Source organism: Tympanuchus pallidicinctus, unplaced genomic scaffold (assembly GCF_026119805.1).
Source record: "Tympanuchus pallidicinctus isolate F22 unplaced genomic scaffold, pur_lepc_1.0 scaffold3, whole genome shotgun sequence".
Taxonomy (NCBI): domain Eukaryota; kingdom Metazoa; phylum Chordata; class Aves; order Galliformes; family Phasianidae; genus Tympanuchus; species Tympanuchus pallidicinctus.
The window spans coordinates 59,167,986-59,186,207 of record NW_026294747.1 but is presented as its reverse complement, the minus strand read 5'-3'; the positions used below and the strand labels follow the sequence as shown (position 1 = coordinate 59,186,207).

Sequence of the window (18,222 nt, the reverse complement as noted above, 5' to 3'; positions counted from 1 at the left end):
ACGGGCGGTGCGGGGCGGCGCGGGGCGGCGCGGGGCGGTGCGGGCGGGGCCGGGCGGGCGCGCAGGGGTTAAAGCCGAGCCCAGCCCCCCCGCGCCCCGCTCCCCCCCGCCGTCACCCCATGGCCGCGCGGTGCGGGGCGGCGCGCGGGGCTGCGGGTGGCGGTGCGGGTGCCCCCCCCCGCCCCCCCTGCTAGAAGCTCACCGCAGCATCGGCCTTATTTAGGCACGGAGGCGGCCGGCCGGGGGGTGATTTATCACCGCCCCCCCCCCCTCCCCACCCTCCCCGCCCGGCCCGGCTCTTCGCGGCGCGGTTCGGTTCCTCTCGACCCGGCGCCCCGCTGCCCCCCGCAGCGCCCCTCAGCCCCCCGGCCCGGCTCGGCTCGGCTCGGCTCAGCCCGCCTCGGCCCGACCCCCCCGGAGCGCTGCGCGCTGACAGCGGAGCGGGGCCGGGGAGGAGCGAGCGCGGCCGCAGCCAATAGCCCCGAAGCCCCCCCGGGGCGGCCCCCCCGGCCCTGCCCCTCCCTCGGGCTCCTCCCACGGCGTCCCCCGGCCCGACCCCCACCCCCCCTCCCCGGCCTCTCCCGCGTGCGGCGCCTCGCGACCCCCGACCCCCCTGGCAGCCCCCGATGGGTTTTGGGGGGGGGTGGGAAGGGACGAGGGGCTCCGGGAGGGGGCCGCGAGTTGGGCGGGGGGAGGCGGGAGGGGTCGCCTTAACGCCCCGCCTCTGCTCCCCCCGCCCCCCCCCGTTGTTTCTGCCGCTGTCCGTGGTGCTGAACACCACCCCCCCACCCTCCTCCCTCCCCCCCCCGCCCGCTCACCGCCCCCCGGGAAGGGGCGGCCAATAGGAGGCAGCGCTCGGCTGTGATGGACGGCTCAGCCCCGCCCCCCCCCCCCCTCCCCAACGCACACACGGTGTCCCGGCCCCCCCCCTTTCCTCCCCCCCCCACTCGCCCAGGCGCCGCGTCGCTCCCAGGCGCAGGAAGGAAACTCGCGGGGCCGGGGCCGGGCGCGGCTTCCCGTCACTGCGGCCCCCCCCCCCCCCCGCTGCCCCGGCAGAGCCCTCCTGCAGGTTGGTCCCACAGCCCCCGTAGATCCCCACTGCGCAGAGCATCCCTGCAAGCACCTGCAGATCCCCCCCCAACCTCCACCCCATACCCGACACAACCCGAACACCAACCCCAACTCCACCCTTAACCCCGTCCCCAAACACAGCCCTAAACCCAATCCCAACTCCAACCCCTACCTCAATCCATACCCCAATCCCAACCCTGAACCCAACCCCAAATCCAACCCCAACCTCAACCCAACCCCAAACTTAAACCCAACCCAGACCTCCAATCCAACCCAACCCCAACCCTCACCTTGACTCCAACCCCAGTGCCGCTGCAACCTCAACCCAACCCCAACCAACCCCGATCCCAACCCTAACCCTAACCCTAACCCTAACCCTAACCCTAACCCTAACCCTAACCCTAACCCTAACCCTAACCCTAACCCTAATCCTAACCCCAATCCCCACCCTGACCTCAAACACAATCCAACCGCAACCCTACCCTCACCTTAACTCCAAACCCAGAACCACTGCAATCCCTCCCAAACCCAACCTTTAATCCAACCCCAACCCAGACCCCAACCCAACCCTAATACTGACCTTGACTGCAGCTTGGTCCCAGTGCCAACCCCAGCACAATTCCAACACCAAATCCAACACAAACCCAACCCTGACCCCAACCCCAGGCCTCATCCTCAACTCCAACCCCAACCCTGATCCCTAACCCAACCTTAACCCTAATCTCAACCCTGATCCTGACCTTGACTCAAACCCAATCCCAATCCCAATCCCGATTCCAATCCCAGTCCAACACCAAATCCAACACAAACACAACCTCAGCCCTGACCTCGATTCAGATCCTGATCCTGACCCCAACGCGAACTCAGAACCCAATGCTGACTGCACTCCGCACCCCAGCGCTGCCCCTGACCCTGATCTCAACCCCAACCCCAACTCAGAACCCAACCCCGACCGCAACCCCAGCCCCAACTTCACCCCTTCCCCACGCAGGGTCGCCTCACGATGCCCCCGGGCTGCGGGGGGAGGCCGGGATCCGCCTGGCAGCGTCAATGGCAGGAACTGGGTGGGGGCCCGCAGGGGGGGCGGCCCTCCGGATGTCCTCCCGCGGGGGGCACCGGGACCACCGCCCGCAGCACCGCCGGGCCCCGCGGCGGCCGCGCTCTGAAGGCTCCGTCCCCGCTCCCGGAGGTCCCCGCATCCCCAGCGCTCGTCCCGCGTGGGGCGGCCGGAGGTCCCGACTCCCCCCGCAGCGCCGGAGGAAGCGGCCGCTCCCGCAGCTCCATGGGGAACCTGCCGGCCGTGCTGCCCGGCGCCGCGCGCTCCTGCGGGCTCTGCTCCCGGCAGCTCAGCCCCGCGCCCGAGGACGGGTCCGGCCCCGATAAGGGCAGGTGGGTGCCGTGAAGGGGGGGGGGGGGTGTCGGAGGGGTCCTTGGGTCCGGGCGGAGGGCGCGCTGTGGTTCCACGTGAGGAGGGACGCCCTCAGAGCCCACCGGAGAGGTGTCTCCCCCACGGACACGGGGACCCACGGATCCCTGTCCCAGAGGAGCCCCGTTGCCACCGAGATGTGACCCCCTGGGGCCCCGTCTCGCCAAACCCCGTCCCCGTGGAGCTGTGGCCCCACCAGAGCTGTGTCCCCATTGGAACTCTGTCCCCGTTGGAGTCCTGTCCCCACAGAGCCCCATCTCTACCAACACTTTGTGCCCACTGGAGAGGTGGCCCCACCAGAGCCCCGTCCCCATGGGTCCCCACCCCCCTGGATCCGCGTCCCCATGGATCCCTACCTGTCTGGATCCCCACCCCTATGGATCCCCCCTCATTGATCCCCACCCCCATGGATGCCCACCCCCACCAGAGCCGTGTCTGCAGTGAGGTGCAGTGTCGTTTGGGGGGGGGCAGGATGTGGGGCGCAGCCACAGGTTCCCTTCCCTACTGCCTCCATCCTTACGGCCCCCACCCTGTGGCCCCCACCCTACACCCCTCCCTACAGTTACTCAGCACCAGGATGGCGTCCCGGCCCTACGGTGAGCACAGCAGTGCCCCCCCCCCCGCCCCCACTTCAGCCTTCTGGACCCCATCGGCACCCATTGGGGTGGACGGAATGTGTGGGGCTGAACTGGGATGGGGGGACACGGCCTCACTGTGGGGCTGGGGGGCAGGATGTGTTAACCCCTTCGGGCGGGGGGGCCGCTCTGACTCACGCTATTGTTCACACTTGCACGCATGCACGAGGCCGAGGCACCACCCTGAGCCTGTGCCGGGCCCCCACCCACGGCTATGGGGTCCGGGCCCCCCAGCAGCACCGAGGGCAGGGGAGCGCTGAGGGGAGAGCCCCCCCCTGCCCCCAGCAGTAACTCGTAGCCCCCATTGCCCACCCGCTGCCCCCCCCCCCCCCCCCCGTGGGATTTAGGATCTGGGATCTGGGGGCCGGATTCCCCCCGAGTGCCGCAGCCCCCTGGGGAGGGGTCCCCCATCTCAGTGCTCCCCACCCCGCAGCCCGGCGCCCCCCCGGCACGCAGAGCCCACGCGCTTCGCCCGCCTGAAGAACTGGGAGACGGGGAGCATCGCCTACGACACGCTGTGCGCCCAGGCCGAGCAGGTGGGGCAGGGATGGGCGGTGTGGGGCGCCCCGTAGGGCTGGGTGCGGGGTGCCCCACCGATGCCAGCCCCACGGATGTCCGCAGGAGGTTCCGTGCTCGGCGCGCCGCTGCCTGGGCTCCCTGGTGCTGCCCAAGCAGCTGCCCGTGCCCGGCGCTGAGGGCGGCCGCAGCGGTGCTGAGCTGCTGGCTCTGGCTCGGGACTTCATCGACCAATACTACGCGTCCATCCGGCGGTGAGCGCCGCCTTCCTGCCCCACTGCGCCCCATAGCGCTGCCCCACGGCGCTGCCGCGGCCCGGCACCGCGGCATCCCATCGCCATGACCCTATGGCTGCCCGAAGGCGCCGTGCAGCGCCGTCCCGTCCCTGACCCCGGATACCCTAAATGCCCCCAGCCCGTGGTGCCGCAGCGCTGCCCCGCTCCCATAGCCCTGCCCGCATTGTGCCCCGCAGCACCCCGTAGCCCTGCCCCCATTCTGCCCCACAGCACCCCACAGCCCTGTCTTTCCCCCCGCACAGAAGAATCACACACTGCTGTCCCATTCTGTCCCAAATCTTCATCCCCATCCCTGCCCCACAGTGCCCCACAAAGCTGCCTTCATCCCCACCGTCTGTGAACCCACATCCTCATCCCCATTCCTTCTCCTTAGTGCCCCAAATCCTCACCCCCATCCCTGCCCCACAGCACCCCTCGGCTCTGCCCCCCTCCCCTCTCCCCCGGCACCCAACCCTTCTCCTCCCATTGCCCCCCAACCACACACCAACACCCCCCGGCGCCCTCCCTGCCCCACATCCCCCCAGAGGGCGGCACCGGGACCCCCCCAGGCCCCTCCCCACGCCCCCCAACACGGTGGTCCCACAGGGAGAGCTCTGCAGCCCACGTGCAGCGGCTGCGGGAGGTGGAGGCGGCGGTGCGGAGCACAGGCACGTATCAGCTGCAGGAGGCCGAGCTCATCTTTGGGGCCAAGCAGGCCTGGCGCAACGCGGCGCGCTGTGTGGGGCGCATCCAATGGAACAAGCTGCAGGTGGGACGCGTGGCCCCACAGCTGTGGGGAGGGGAGGGGGCCGGGGGGGCAACGGGAGCCCATCGCCCGCAGGTGTTCGACGCTCGGGACTGCGCCAGCGTCGGGGAGATGTTCGGGTTCCTCTGCTCCCACATCCAGTACGCCACCAACCGAGGGAACATACGGTGAGGGGGGACGTGGGGGGATTCGGGGTGAGATGGGGATGTGAGGATATGGGGCGGGATGGGGGTGGGTGTAGAAATAGGATGGGGAAGGAACAGAAATGGGATGGGAAGGGGGTGGGGATGGAGAATGGGAAGGAATGGAGAAGGGATGGGGGTGGGGATGGCGTAGGTTGAAGAGGAGAGCAGGAATAGGATGGGGATGGAGATGGGGAAGGAATGGAGATGGGATGGGGAGGGGATGAGGGGGGCATCAGGATGGGGATAAAGATGGAAGGGAAGGAATGGAGATGGGGAAGGAGTGGAGATGGGATGGAGAGGGGATGAGGGGGGCATCAGGATGGGGATAAAGATGGAAGGGAAGGAATGGAGATGGGGAAGGAGTGGAGATGGGATGGAGAGGGGATGAGGGGGGCATCAGGATGGGGATAAAGATGGAAGGGAAGGAATGGAGATGGGGAAGGAGTGGAGATGGGATGGAGAGGGGATGAGGGGGGCATCAGGATGGGGATAAAGATGGAAGGGAAGGAATGGAGATGGGGAAGGAGTGGAGATGGGTTGGAGATGGGGATGGGGAGGAGGTGGGTGTGGTGAAGAAATAAGGATGGGTTGGGGAGGGGGATGGGTTGGGGATGAAGACAGAGAGAGAAAAAAGGCTGGAAACAGAGGTGGACACCTGAAAGGGGAAGAAGGAGGAGAAGGGAAAGGGGAAAAGCAAAAGCGGGAAAGGAGAAGCGGAAGAACGCGGGGATGGGTGAAGGTGGAGCAGATAGGGTGGACCCGGGGTAGGTGTGGGGCACACATGGGGATGAGGGCAGGTCGGTGACGTCCCGCCGCGCCCCACAGGTCGGCCATCACCATCTTCCCCCAGCGGATGCCGGGCCGGGGCGACTTTCGCATCTGGAACACGCAGCTGATCCGCTACGCCGGGTACCGGCAGCCCGACGGCTCCGTGCTGGGCGACCCGGCCAACGTGGACATCACCGAGGTGGGGGTCCCACACCAACGCCCCCCCAGCCCCGGGACGAGTGCCCTACAGCCCCCTGACCCCGCTGTGCCCGCAGCTCTGTGTGCACTACGGATGGAGTCCGGGCAGCGGGCGCTTCGACGTGCTGCCACTGCTGCTGCAGGGACCTGACGAGGCCCCCGAGCTCTTCCCACTGCCATCGGAGCTGGTCCTCGAGGTGCCCCTCACGCACCCCACGTGAGAGGGGCTGAGCAATGGGCTGGGGGGGCAGGGGGTGCCACAGTGCCAGAGCAGGGAGTGTGTGGGTATGGCTGTGGGGGTGGGATGGGGTGGGATGGGATGGGATGGGATGGGATGGGATGGGATGGGATGGGATGGGATGGGATGGGATGGGATGGGATGGGATGGGATGGGATGGGATGGGATGGGATGGGATGGGGTGGGGTGGGATGGGGTGGGATGGGATGGGATGGGATGGGAGGGGAGGGGATGGGATGGGATGGGATGGGATGGGGTGGGGTGGGATGGGGTGGGATGGGATGGGATGGGATGGGGTGGGATGGGAAGGGATGGGATGGGATGGGATGGGATGGGATGGGATGGGATGGGATGGGGTGGGATGGGATGGGATGGGGTGGGGTGGGATGGGATGGGATGGGGATGGGATGGGGATGGGATGTCATGGCATGGCATGGCATGGGAATAGAGCAGGGTCAGAAGCTGGGAGTGGAAATATCTCTTCTGTGGGGCCGGTGTGGGGCTCTGGGCTGTATCTCCCTCCCAACACAGGCTGGAATGGTTCGGGGAGCTGGGGCTGCGCTGGTACGCACTGCCTGCTGTGTCCAACATGCTGCTGGAGATCGGGGGGTTGGAATTCCCAGCAGCACCCTTCAATGGTTGGTACATGAGCAGCGAGATCGGCACCAGGAACCTCTGTGACAGCCACCGCTACAACCTGCTGCAGGTGGGGTGCAGCCCCGTGCATCCCCATCGCCACGGGGGTCCCCATGTAGAACCTGGGGGCACAGTGGGGGGGAAGGGAGTCCCCAACCCCAGCCCTTCTCTGGGGGTGCCCATGGCTGCTGTTCTGCACCGGAATGGGCAAAAGATCCTGTCCCTGTCCATGTCTGCATCCCCATCCCATCCCCATCCCCTTTCCATCCTTGTCCCATTCCATCCTCATCCCATCCCATCCCCTTCGTCATCCCCATCCCCATCCCCTCCCCGTGTCCACATCCCCCATGGGGACAGGGACACAGCTCTGATCCCCCCCTGCAGGAGGTGGCCCTGCGCATGGGGTTGGACACACGTAAGACTTCATCCCTCTGGAAGGACAAGGCTGCCGTGGAGATGAACATTGCTGTGCTGCACAGCTACCAGGTGGGACCCAGCGCTGAGGGGGTGGCCTCAGTGACAGCAGGGACACCGTGATGGCAGTGCCTGCAGGAGGGCTGGACACCTCTCACCCCCTCGTCTGCACAGGAGGCCAAAGTGACCATCGTGGACCACCATGCAGCCACCGAGTCCTTTGTGAAGCACATGGAGAATGAGCTGCGGACACGGGGAGGGTGCCCGGCCGACTGGGTCTGGATCGTGCCCCCCATCTCGGGCAGCCTCACGCCCGTCTTCCACCAGGAGATGGTCAACTACCAGCTCTGCCCCACCTTCCGTTACCAGGTGTGCCCAGCCCCGCTCCTATTCCGTCTCCATCCCATTCCCAACTCCATCTCATCCCACCTCATCCCACTCCATCCCCATCCCATCCCATCCCCATCCCCATTCTGTCCCCACTCCATCCCCTATCCCTGTCCCTGTTCCCATTGCCATCTCCATCCCATCCCATCCCATCCCATCCCATCCCATCCCATCCCCATCCCATCCCCATCCCATCCCCATCCCCATCCCCATCCCATCCCATCCCATCCCATCCCATCCCACCCCATCCCATCCCCATCCCCATCCCCATCCCATCCCATCCCCATCCCATCCCATCCCCATCCCCATCCCATCCCATCCCCATCCCATCCCACCCCCATTCCATCTCCCCATCCCACTGCTGCCCCCTCTCCCTGCAGCCCGATGCCTGGAAGGTGTACGTCTCCAAGGGCACCACAGTCACCAGGAGGAAGACCTTCAAGGAGGTTGCCAAGTAGGTGGCAGCCTAGATGGTGGGGTGGGGGCCGGGCAGGACGGTGCTGAGCTTCTGGGACCCCCGCAGTGCGGTGAAGATCTCGGCCAAGCTGATGGGGCACATGATGGCCCGGCGTGTGAAGGCCACCATCCTGTACGCCACCGAGACGGGCCGCGCGCGCACCTACGCCTGGAGCCTCTGCCAGCTCTTTCGCCGTGCCTTCGACCCCAAGGTGGGCAGGGGGGTTTGGGGGGCAGTGGGTGGGGGGCGCTGGGCCACTCAGCCCCCTCCTGCTGCTGGCCAACAGGTGCTGCGAATGGATGAGTACGACATCGTGTCCTTGGAGCACGAGACCCTGGTGCTGGTGGTGACCAGTACCTTTGGCAATGGGGACCCACCGGAGTGTGGGGAGGTGAGGGGGGCATGGGGAGGGATGGGGGTGGGGTGGAAATGGGATGGGAATGGGGATGGGATGGGAATGGGGATGGGATGGGGATGGGGATGGGATGGGATGGGATGGGATGGGATGGGATGGGATGGGATGGGATGGGATGAGATGGGATGGGATGGGATGGGATGGGGATGGGGATGGGATGGGATGGGATGGGGATGAAATGGGGATAGGGATGGGATGGGATGGGATGGGATGGGGATGGGATGGGGATGGGATGGGGATGGGGATGGGATGGGGATGGGATGGGGATGGGGATGGGATGGGATGGGATGGGATGGGGTGGAGATGGGAATGGGGATGGGATGGGATGGGATGGGATGGGATGGGATGGGATGGGGATGAAATGGGGATGGGATCAGATCGGATGGGGATGGGATGGGTTGGTGTCAGGAAAGTGCTGGCAATGGAGTGATGACACGCTCCTCCCCACAGAGCTTCTCCAAGGCCCTAATGGAGATGTCCTCCCCCAATGCTGCACATGCTGAGCCTCCCAAGTGAGCACCGAGGCCATGCGGAGACCCAGCCCTACAGAGTGGGGTCAGACTCGGGGGGCGCTGGGGGGCCCAGCCCTGCTCACACCGCACGCCCACAGGAGCTACAAGCTGCGGTTCAACAGCGTCTCGCAGTCCGATCAGCTCGTGGCAGCCTGGAAGAGGAAGAGGAGGCAGCTGAGCAACACGGACAGCGCGGGGACGCTGGGGGCTCTGCGGTGAGGGGACGGGGGGTGGAACGGGTGGCACTGGGGTGCAGAGAGACTTGAGGATGGCATGGGGAGCGAGGGGGGAGTGGGGATGGGATGGGGATGGGATGGGATGGGGTTAGAGAGAGAAATGGGGATGGGGATGGGATGGAAATGGGATGGGATGGAAATGGGATGGGATGGGGACAGGGATGAAAACAGAGATGGAGACAGGGAAGAGGATAAGGATGCAAAGGTGATGGGAATAAGGAGGGGCTGGGAATAGTAAGTGGATGAGGATGCGGATGGGATGGGGGCACGGACAGGGACGGGGTCCTTTGCCAAACCATGGGTCAGAACAGAGGCCATGGGCACCCCTGACCCAGGGCGGAGGGCCAGGGCTGGGGGCTCGCTGCTCATTGCCCCCGGGGCCCCCAGGTTCTCTGTCTTCGGGCTGGGGTCGCGGGCCTACCCCCACTTCTGCGCCTTCGCACACGCGGTGGACACGCGGCTGGAGGAGCTGGGGGGGGAGCGCATCCTGCCCATGGGGGAGGGCGACGAGCTGTGCGCACAGGAGGAGTCCTTCCGCACCTGGGCCAGGCTGGTCTTCCAGGTGAGCAGGCGCCCCACGGGGAGCGGGCATGGGGCTGGGCTCCTGCCCACAGCACCCCCTGCGCCCCCAGGCTGCCTGCGAGACCTTCTGCGTGGGGGATGGAGGGGAGGCATCCGAGGAGATCTTCGTGGCACAGCAGGGTTGGAAGCGCCAGAAGCACCGCCTGGCCGTGCAGCCCGAGGGCACCGATCTGCTCACCGGTACGCAGCACCCATGGCCCCCGGGACCCCGCCCCACGCAAGTACCAGGACCCCCAAACGACACGGGACCCCCATCACAAGCAGCCCCTGCAGTCTGGGAACCCGGCCCTCGGGGCCCCCATCCCAGCTCATCCCCCAGCTCCTGTGACCCCCTCCGGCTCCCCAGGCCCCTTGTCCCTAGGACTTGTCCCCGAGTCCCCCAGCATGCTGCCCTCACACAGGGCTGGCCCACGTGCACAAGCGCAAAGTGTTCCCCTGCACCGTGATCTCGGTGGAGAACCTGCAGAGCGAGGCGTCCAGGTGAGCCCCCACCGTGCCCTCAGTGCGCCCTGCTGCTGTGGGCCCAGACTGCAGGGGGGTGCAGGAGGGGTGGGATGTGGGTGGAGATGGGGATGGGGATGGGGATGGAGGTGGAGATGGAGATGGAGATGGAGATGGGATGGAGATGGAGATGGAGATGGAGATGGAGATGGAGATGGGGATGGGGATGGAGATGGAGATGGGGATGGGGATGGGGATGGAGATGGGGATGGGGATGGGGATGGGGATGGAGATGGAGATGGAGATGGAGATGGAGATGGGGATGGGGATGGAGATGGAGATGGAGATGGGGATGGAGATGGAGATGGAGATGGAGATGGAGATGGAGATGGGGATGGAGATGGAGATGGGGATGGGGATGGGGATGGGGATGGAGATGGAGATGGAGATGGGGATGGGGATGGAGATGGAGATGGGGATGGGGATGGGGATGGGGATGGAGATGGAGATGGAGGTGGAGATGGAGATGGGGATGGGGATGGAGATGGGGATGGAGATGGAGATGGAGATGGGGATGGAGATGGAGATGGAGATGGAGATGGAGATGGAGATGGAGATGGAGATGGAGATGGGGATGGGGATGGAGGTGGAGATGGGGATGGAGATGGAGATGGGGATGGGGATGGGGATGGAGATGGAGATGGGGATGGGGATGGGGATGGGGATGGGGATGGAGATGGGGATGGGGATGGGGATGGGGATGGAGATGGGGATGGGGATGGGGATGGAGATGGGGATGGAGATGGGGATGGGGATGGGGATGGAGATGGAGATGGAGGTGGAGATGGAGATGGAGTGGGGATGGGGATGGAGGTGGAGATGGGGATGGAGGTGGGGATGGGGATGGAGATGGAGATGGAGATGGAGATGGAGATGGAGATGGAGATGGAGATGGAGATGGAGATGGAGATGGAGATGGGGATGGAGATGGAGATGGGGATGGGGATGGGGATGGGGGTGGAGGTGGGGATGGGGATGGGATGGGGATGGGGATGGAGGTGGAGATGGAGGTGGAGGTGGGGATGGGATGGGGATGGAGGTGGGGATGGGGATGGAGGTGGAGATGGAGATGGAGATGGAGGTGGGGATGGAGATGGAGATGGAGATGGAGATGGAGATGGAGATGGAGATGGAGATGGAGATGGAGATGGAGATGGGGATGGAGATGGAGATGGGGATGGGGATGGGGATGGAGATGGAGATGGGATGTGGATGGAAATGAGGATGGGGATGGGGATGGGGATGGGGATGGGGATGGGATGGGGTGGGATGGGATGTGGACAGGGTCTTCCAGCCACTGTGGGGCAGGACGGCAGCCACGAGCAGGCACTCTCAGACCCCACAGCACCCAGGTGAGCCCCGTGCACCCGGCCAGGGTGCCTTGCTCACGCCGTGCCAACTGTTCCCCCCAGCCGTGCCACCATGCTGGTGCGCCTGGACACGGCAGGGCAGCCGGAGCTGCAGTACCTGCCTGGGGACCACCTGGGAGTCTTCCCTGCCAACCGCCCCGAGTTGGTGCAGGAGCTGCTGGAGTGCGTGGAGGACGCGCCGCCCGCCGACGAACCGGTGCTGGTGGAGGTCCTGGAGAAGGACGGCAGCGGTAGGAGCTCGGGGCAGGGCCTGGAGTGGGGGAGCAGCTGAGCGGGACCCCGCTGAGGCTGCATGGGGATGGGATGCTGATGTAGCACAGTGCCCGCTCCTCCCCGGGGAGAGCAGCGTCTCCTTCCCTCCCCTTCCTTCCTGTCCTGTCCCCATCCCGTCCCAGTCGTCATCCCTATCTCCTTCCACCTCCATTTCTCTGTCCCACCTCCTTCTCCATCCCCATCCTTTCCCCATTCCCGTTCCCTCTCCCTTCCCATTCCCCTTCATTTTCTCATCCCCTCCTCCCTCTCTGTCCCTATCTCCATCCTCCCCCTCAATCTCTTCTCCATCCCCAGCACCGTTCCCATCCCCATCCTATCCCCATTCCCAGTCCCACCCCATCTCCCACACCCTGTTTCCAGATCCTTCCCCTTTTCCCTTCCCTTCCCTTCCCTTCCCTTCCCTTCCCTTCCCTTCCCTTCCCTTCCCTTCCCTTCCCTTCCCTTCCCTTCCCTTCCCTTCCCTTCCCTTCCCTTCCCCTTCCCCTTCCCTGACCCTAATGCTGACCCTCTCCCATCTTCATCCTTTTGTCCTTCCCCATCCTCTCGCCATTCCCATCTCCAGTCTGTCCCTATTCCTTTCTCTATCCCTTTCCCCGTTCTGTTCCCAATCCCACCTCATTCCACCCCTCCTGTATCCCCAACCCACCCCATACCTACCGCATCCCCATCCCATCCCCATCCCTTCCCCACCCCACATCCGTCCCCATCTCCACCCATACATCCACCACCGCCTCCCACCCCACAGGCCAGTTTCCCGGCACCAAACGCTGGGTGCCTCAGAGCCGCCTGCCCTCCTGCTCGCTGCGCCAGGCGCTCAGCTCCTTCTTGGACATCACGGCCCCCCCGAGCCCCCAGTTCCTGCAGCTACTGGCCACGCTGGCACGGGAGCCGGCCGACAGCGAGCGTCTGCAGCAGCTCAGCCAGGTGGGCACGGGGAGGAGGTGTGGGGAGGGGGGTGGGCTGACAGCAGGGGGCTGGGACCCCGAGCGGCCGAGCGCTGAGAAACAGCTCCTGCCAGGGAGGATTTGGGGTGCGGTGCCTCTGCTGGAGGGATGGGGCTGGGAAATGGGAGGCTGGGAATGGGGGCAAGAGAGTGAGATATGAGGAGCTGATGGTATGGGATGCTGGATATGGGATGCTGGTATGGGATGCTGGGTATGGGATGCTGGGTATGGGATGCTGGGTATGGGATGCTGGTATGGGATGCTGGGTATGGGATGCTGGTATGGGATGCTGGGTATGGGATGCTGGGTATGGGATGCTGGTATGGGATGCTGGGTATGGGATGCTGGGTATGGGATGCTGGATATGGGATGCTGGTATGGGATGCTGGGTATGGGATGCTGGGTATGGGATGCTGGGTATGGGATGCTGGATATGGGATGCTGGTATGGGATGCTGGGTATGGGATGCTGGGTATGGGATGCTGGTATGGGATGCTGGGTATGGGATGCTGGGTATGGGATGTTGGTATGGGATGCTGGGTATGGGATGCTGGGTATGGGATGCTGGGTATGGGATGCTGGTATGGGATGCTGGGTATGGGATGCTGGGTATGGGATGCTGGGTATGGGATGCTGGGTATGGGATGCTGGTATGGGATGCTGGGTATGGGGCACTGGATATGGGATGCTGGGTATGGGATGCTGGATATGGGATGCTGGGTATGGGATGCTGGATATGGGATGCCGGATATGGGATGCTGGATATGGGATGCTGGGTATGGGATGCTGGATATGGGATGCTGGATATGGGATGCTGGGTATGGGATGCTGGGTATGGGATGCTGGTATGGGATGCTGGGTATGGGGCACTGGATATGGGATGCTGGGTATGGGATGCTGGATATGGGATGCTGGGTATGGGATGCTGGATATGGGATGCTGGGTATGGGATGCTGGGTATGGGGCACTGGATATGGGATGCTGGGTATGGGATGCTGGATATGGGATGCTGGGTATGGGATACTGGGTATGGGATGCTGGATATGGGATGCTGGGTATGGGATGCTGGATATGGGACACTGGATATGGGATGCTGGGTATGGGACACTGGATATGGGACACTGGATATGGGATGCTGGATATGGGGCACTGGATATGGGATGCTGGGTATGGGATGCTGGGTATGGGGCACTGGATATGGGATGCTGGGTGTGGGATAGGGAGGAGCTGTGACGCTCAATACAGGATGCAGGGTACTGGGACGACATGGTGGTGGGACAGCAGTGGGATGCTGCAGTATTGGGACGCTCAGTTGCGAGTCGTTGTGGTGCTGGGCTGCTGGTCGCCTGGATACCGGGGTGCTGGGCTGCTCAGATCCTGGAGTGCCATCATCCTGGCTATGGGGATGCTGGATTCTGCCGGGCTTCGGGGATGTTGTGGTGCTGGGATGCTGGGGGCCGGGCTGCACGATGCCCGCCGTGCCACGGGTGCGTGCTGCAGGACGCCCGTCTGTACGAGGACTGGAAGTGGTTCCGCTGCCCCACCTTGCTGGAGGTGCTGCAGGAGTTCCCATCCGTGGGGCTGCCCGCCTCGCTGCTGCTCTCCCAGCTGCCGCTGCTGCAGCCCCGCTATTACTCCGTCAGCTCCGCGCCCGACCCCAGCAATGCCCGCATCGACCTCACCGTGGCCGTGGTCACCTACCAGAGCGAGAGTGAGGGGGGTTGGGGGGGAGATGGGGCTGCACGGCGCTCCACTGGGGCTCCCCCCGGGTTGGACGCCCCCAGGGCACCCCCAGGTCGCAGGGCACCTCCAATCCCACGGCCTCCCCGTGTCCCCACAGCCTCTCCATATCCTCAGGACTCTTCCATGCCCCCCGTAGCCTCTCTGTGTCCCCATGTCCTCGGGACGCCTCCATGTCTGCGTGGCCTCTCCGTGTCCCCACGGCCCCTCCGTGACCCCATGGCATCTCAGCATCTCCATGGCCCCTCCGTGTCCCCGTGTCACCCCTATGTCCCCACAGCCCCCCCGTGACCCCATGGCCGCTCCGTGTCCCCATGACACCCCACATCCCCACGCACTTGGGGATTCCCACTCCGCTGTGGGTCTGGCATTGCCCAGCACCCCACAAGTCTTTCGCCCCACAGACGGGCAGGGCCCGCTGCACTACGGCGTCTGCTCCACCTGGCTGGCTCGGCTGCAGCCCGGGGACACAGTGGCTGCCTTCATCCGGGGGTGAGGATCACCCCTCCGCACCCCATGGCTGCGCCCCACAACTGCACTTCCCAGCCCGCCTCCCTGCCTCAACCCCAGAACTGCACATCCCGGCATCCCTCTGTGCTCCACGACTACATTTCCCAGCATGCCTCGCTGCCCCCAACTTGCATTTCCCAGCATGCCGCGGTGCTTCAGCCTCAAAACAACACTTCCCAGCATGCAACAGGTTATTTCCACGCGTGCCCTGTTGTCCCAGCCCCAACGCCCTTTGTGTCCCAGCGCATCTCTGTCCCTGCCGGGTACCGGCGCCCACCCAGTCCCCAAGCCATCCCTCCGTGTGCCCCCACGAACCCTGACCCTGACCCCCATCCTAATATCTACCCTATCCCCAACGCTGGCCCTAACCCTGACCTTGACCCTAATCCAGACCCTGACCCCAACACTGACGCTGCCCCTCACCCCGGTCCTCACCCTGACCTGAGATCCTGACCCTGGCCTTGACCCCAGCCCTGACCGTGACCCCACCACGACCCCGCTGTGACCCCTCCTTGCCTGCCCCCCCCCCCCCAGAGCGCCCTCCTTCCGGCCGCCCCCAACTCCCGAGGCGCCGTGCATCCTTGTGGGGCCGGGCACCGGCGTGGCCCCATTCCGCAGCTTCTGGCAGCAGCGCCTGCAGCACCTGCGGGCGGGAGGTGGGGACACCGCATGGGGACGTGGGGCATCGTGTGTGGGGACGTGGGGCGTTGTGTATGGGGGCGTGGGGCATCGTGTGTGGGGACGTGGGGCATCATGTATGGGGGCGTGGGGCATTGTGTATGGGGATGTGGGGCGTTGTGTATGGGGATGTGGGGCATCGTGTGTGGGGACGTGGGGCATCATGTATGGGGGCGTGGGGCATTGTGTATGGGGATGTGGGGCGTTGTGTATGGGGATGTGGGGCATCGTGTGTGGGGACGTGGGGCATCATGTATGGGGACGTGGGGCATCGTGTATGGGGACATGGGGCGTTGTGTATGGGGATGTGGGGCATCATGTATGGGGACGTGGGGCAGGGGAACGTCATGCAGAGGGACGCTGTGCTGGGATGCTGCACGTGGGGACATGAGGCATCGCGTCAGGATGTGGGGTCACCCTGTGTGGGGACGTGGTGTGGAGGGACAGTGCGCATGGGGACACCGTATGGCGTGGGGACAGCCTGCGTGGGGGGCACATCCACAGGGACATGTGGGGAAACGGGGTGGGGGGTGGTGGGGATGTGAGCCCCATGGGTGGGGACGTGGGGACGTGGGGTTGCGAGCGTGGGGTTGGGGATGTGGAAGGGGCCATCAGGGATGTGGGGACACGGTGCGGAGGGTGGAGGTGGCAACGTGAGGGCAGAGGGTCGGGAATGGGGGCAGCAGTCTCGGTGTCCCTGCAGGCAGCCCGCTGGGCAGCATGGTGCTGGTGTTTGGGTGCCGATCCTCCGAGCTGGATCACATCTACCAGCGTGAGATGGAGGAGGCGAGGGAGCAGGGAGCGCTCAGCCGCGTCCTCACCGCATTCTCCCGTGAGCCAGGAATCCCAAAGGTGTGGGGTGGGATGGGGTGGGATGGGATGGGATGGGATGGGGTGGGATGGGATGGGATGGGATGGGATGGGGTGGGATGGGGTGGGGTGGGATGGGGTGGGATGGGGTGGGATGGGATGGGATGGGATGGGGTGGGATGGGATGGGATGGGGTGGAATGGGGATGGGATGGGGTGGGATGGGATGGGATGGGGTGGGATGGGATGGGATGGGGTGGGGTGGGATGGGGTGGGGTGGGGTGGGATGGGATGGGATGGGATGGGGTGGGGTGGGATGGGATGAGATGGGGATGTGGATAAGCTGGGGGTGGAATGGGGACGGGATGGGGTGAGGAGAGGTTGGAGGTGGGCAGGATAAGGTTGGGGCTGGAGATGGGAAAGGAGATACAGATGAGGAACAAATGGAGATGGGGAGCAAGGTGGGATGGGGATAAGCGTACAAAGACAGAAATGAGGCAGGGACAATTTGGGGTGGAGGTGCACGGAGGGATGGAGCAAAGGTGGGATGGGGACACTGAAGGGATAAGGGTGGCAATGAGCGTGGAGCCGAGGGTGGAGGGATGGAGACACAGACAGGGGCAGAACGGGGGCAGAAGCGGGGCAGGGGGAGGCCAGGAGGGTCTCAAACCCCCACCCCCACCCCCCAGACCTACGTGCAGGACGTGCTGCGGACACAGCTGGCAGAGGAGGTGCACAGGGTGCTGCGCGAGTGCGGGGGGCACATGTATGTGTGCGGGGACGTGACGATGGCCACCGAGGTGCTGCAGACCGTGCAGCACATCCTGGTGCAGCAGGGAGGAATGACCATGGGGCAGGCGGGGGACTTCATCAGCGAGCTGCGGGTAGGGGGACGGGGAACAGGGGGGGGATCGGGTGGGGGCAGTACGAGTATGGGGTGGGGATGGCACAGGGGTGGGGTGGGGATGGGATGGGGATGGGGTGGGGATGGGGTGGGGATGGGATGGGGATGGCACAGGGATGGAGTGGGGATGGGATGGGGATGGGGATGGGGATGGGGATGGGGATGGGGATGGGGATGGGGATGGAGATGGGGATGGAGTGGGGATGGAGATGGGGATGGAATGGCACAGGGATGGGATGGGGATGGGGTGGGAATGGCACAGGGATGGAGATGGGGATGGAGATGGGGATGGAATGGGGCTGGGATGGGATGGGGATGGGGTGGGAATGGCACAGGGGTGGGGTGGGGATGGGATGGGGCTGGGGTGGGGATGGGGTGGGAATGGCACAGGGATGGGATGGGGATGGGGTGGGAATGGGATGGGGTGGGGATGGGATGGGGATGACACAGGGGTGACCCCCCCCTGTCCCCACGGTGCCGCCTGACCACAGGACAAGAACCGGTACCACGAGGACATCTTCGGGCTGACGTTCCGCACCCAGGAGGTGGCGTTCCGCATCCGCAGCCAATCCTTCTCCATGCAGGAGCGCCCGGCCCCTGGCCCGGCCCCCTGACCCCCCCCCCACCCTGCGCTGTGGGCTGCGCCCGCCCCGTAAAGGTTTAGTTTTGATAAGCCCTGCCTGGCGTCCTGCGTCCCAGTGGGGCTGGGAGGTGCGGTGTGGGGCGGGTTGGGGGGTGGCACCTCGCCGTGCACCCACAGCATCCTGCGGCCAAAA

At 65.2% G+C, this 18,222-nt stretch overlaps 1 protein-coding gene across 1 annotated transcript; it reads left to right on the top strand.

Annotated features, from left to right (window-relative positions):
- Positions 1-1,932: 1,932 nt before the first annotated feature.
- Positions 1,933-18,087, top strand: NOS3 (nitric oxide synthase 3). Its single transcript, XM_052693692.1, has 26 exons — positions 1,933-2,460; positions 3,566-3,668; positions 3,754-3,902; positions 4,530-4,692; positions 4,765-4,856; positions 5,700-5,841; positions 5,918-6,057; positions 6,610-6,784; positions 7,099-7,200; positions 7,303-7,497; positions 7,896-7,969; positions 8,039-8,183; positions 8,259-8,363; positions 8,838-8,899; positions 8,998-9,114; positions 9,523-9,697; positions 9,768-9,897; positions 10,119-10,197; positions 11,631-11,818; positions 12,607-12,785; positions 14,306-14,516; positions 14,950-15,037; positions 15,590-15,711; positions 16,437-16,585; positions 17,232-17,426; positions 17,938-18,087. The coding sequence occupies exons 1-26, from the start codon at positions 2,075-2,077 to the stop codon at positions 18,058-18,060; spliced, it is 3,789 nt and encodes a 1,262-aa protein (XP_052549652.1). The 5' UTR covers positions 1,933-2,074; the 3' UTR covers positions 18,061-18,087.
- The last annotated feature ends 135 nt before the right edge of the window (positions 18,088-18,222 follow it).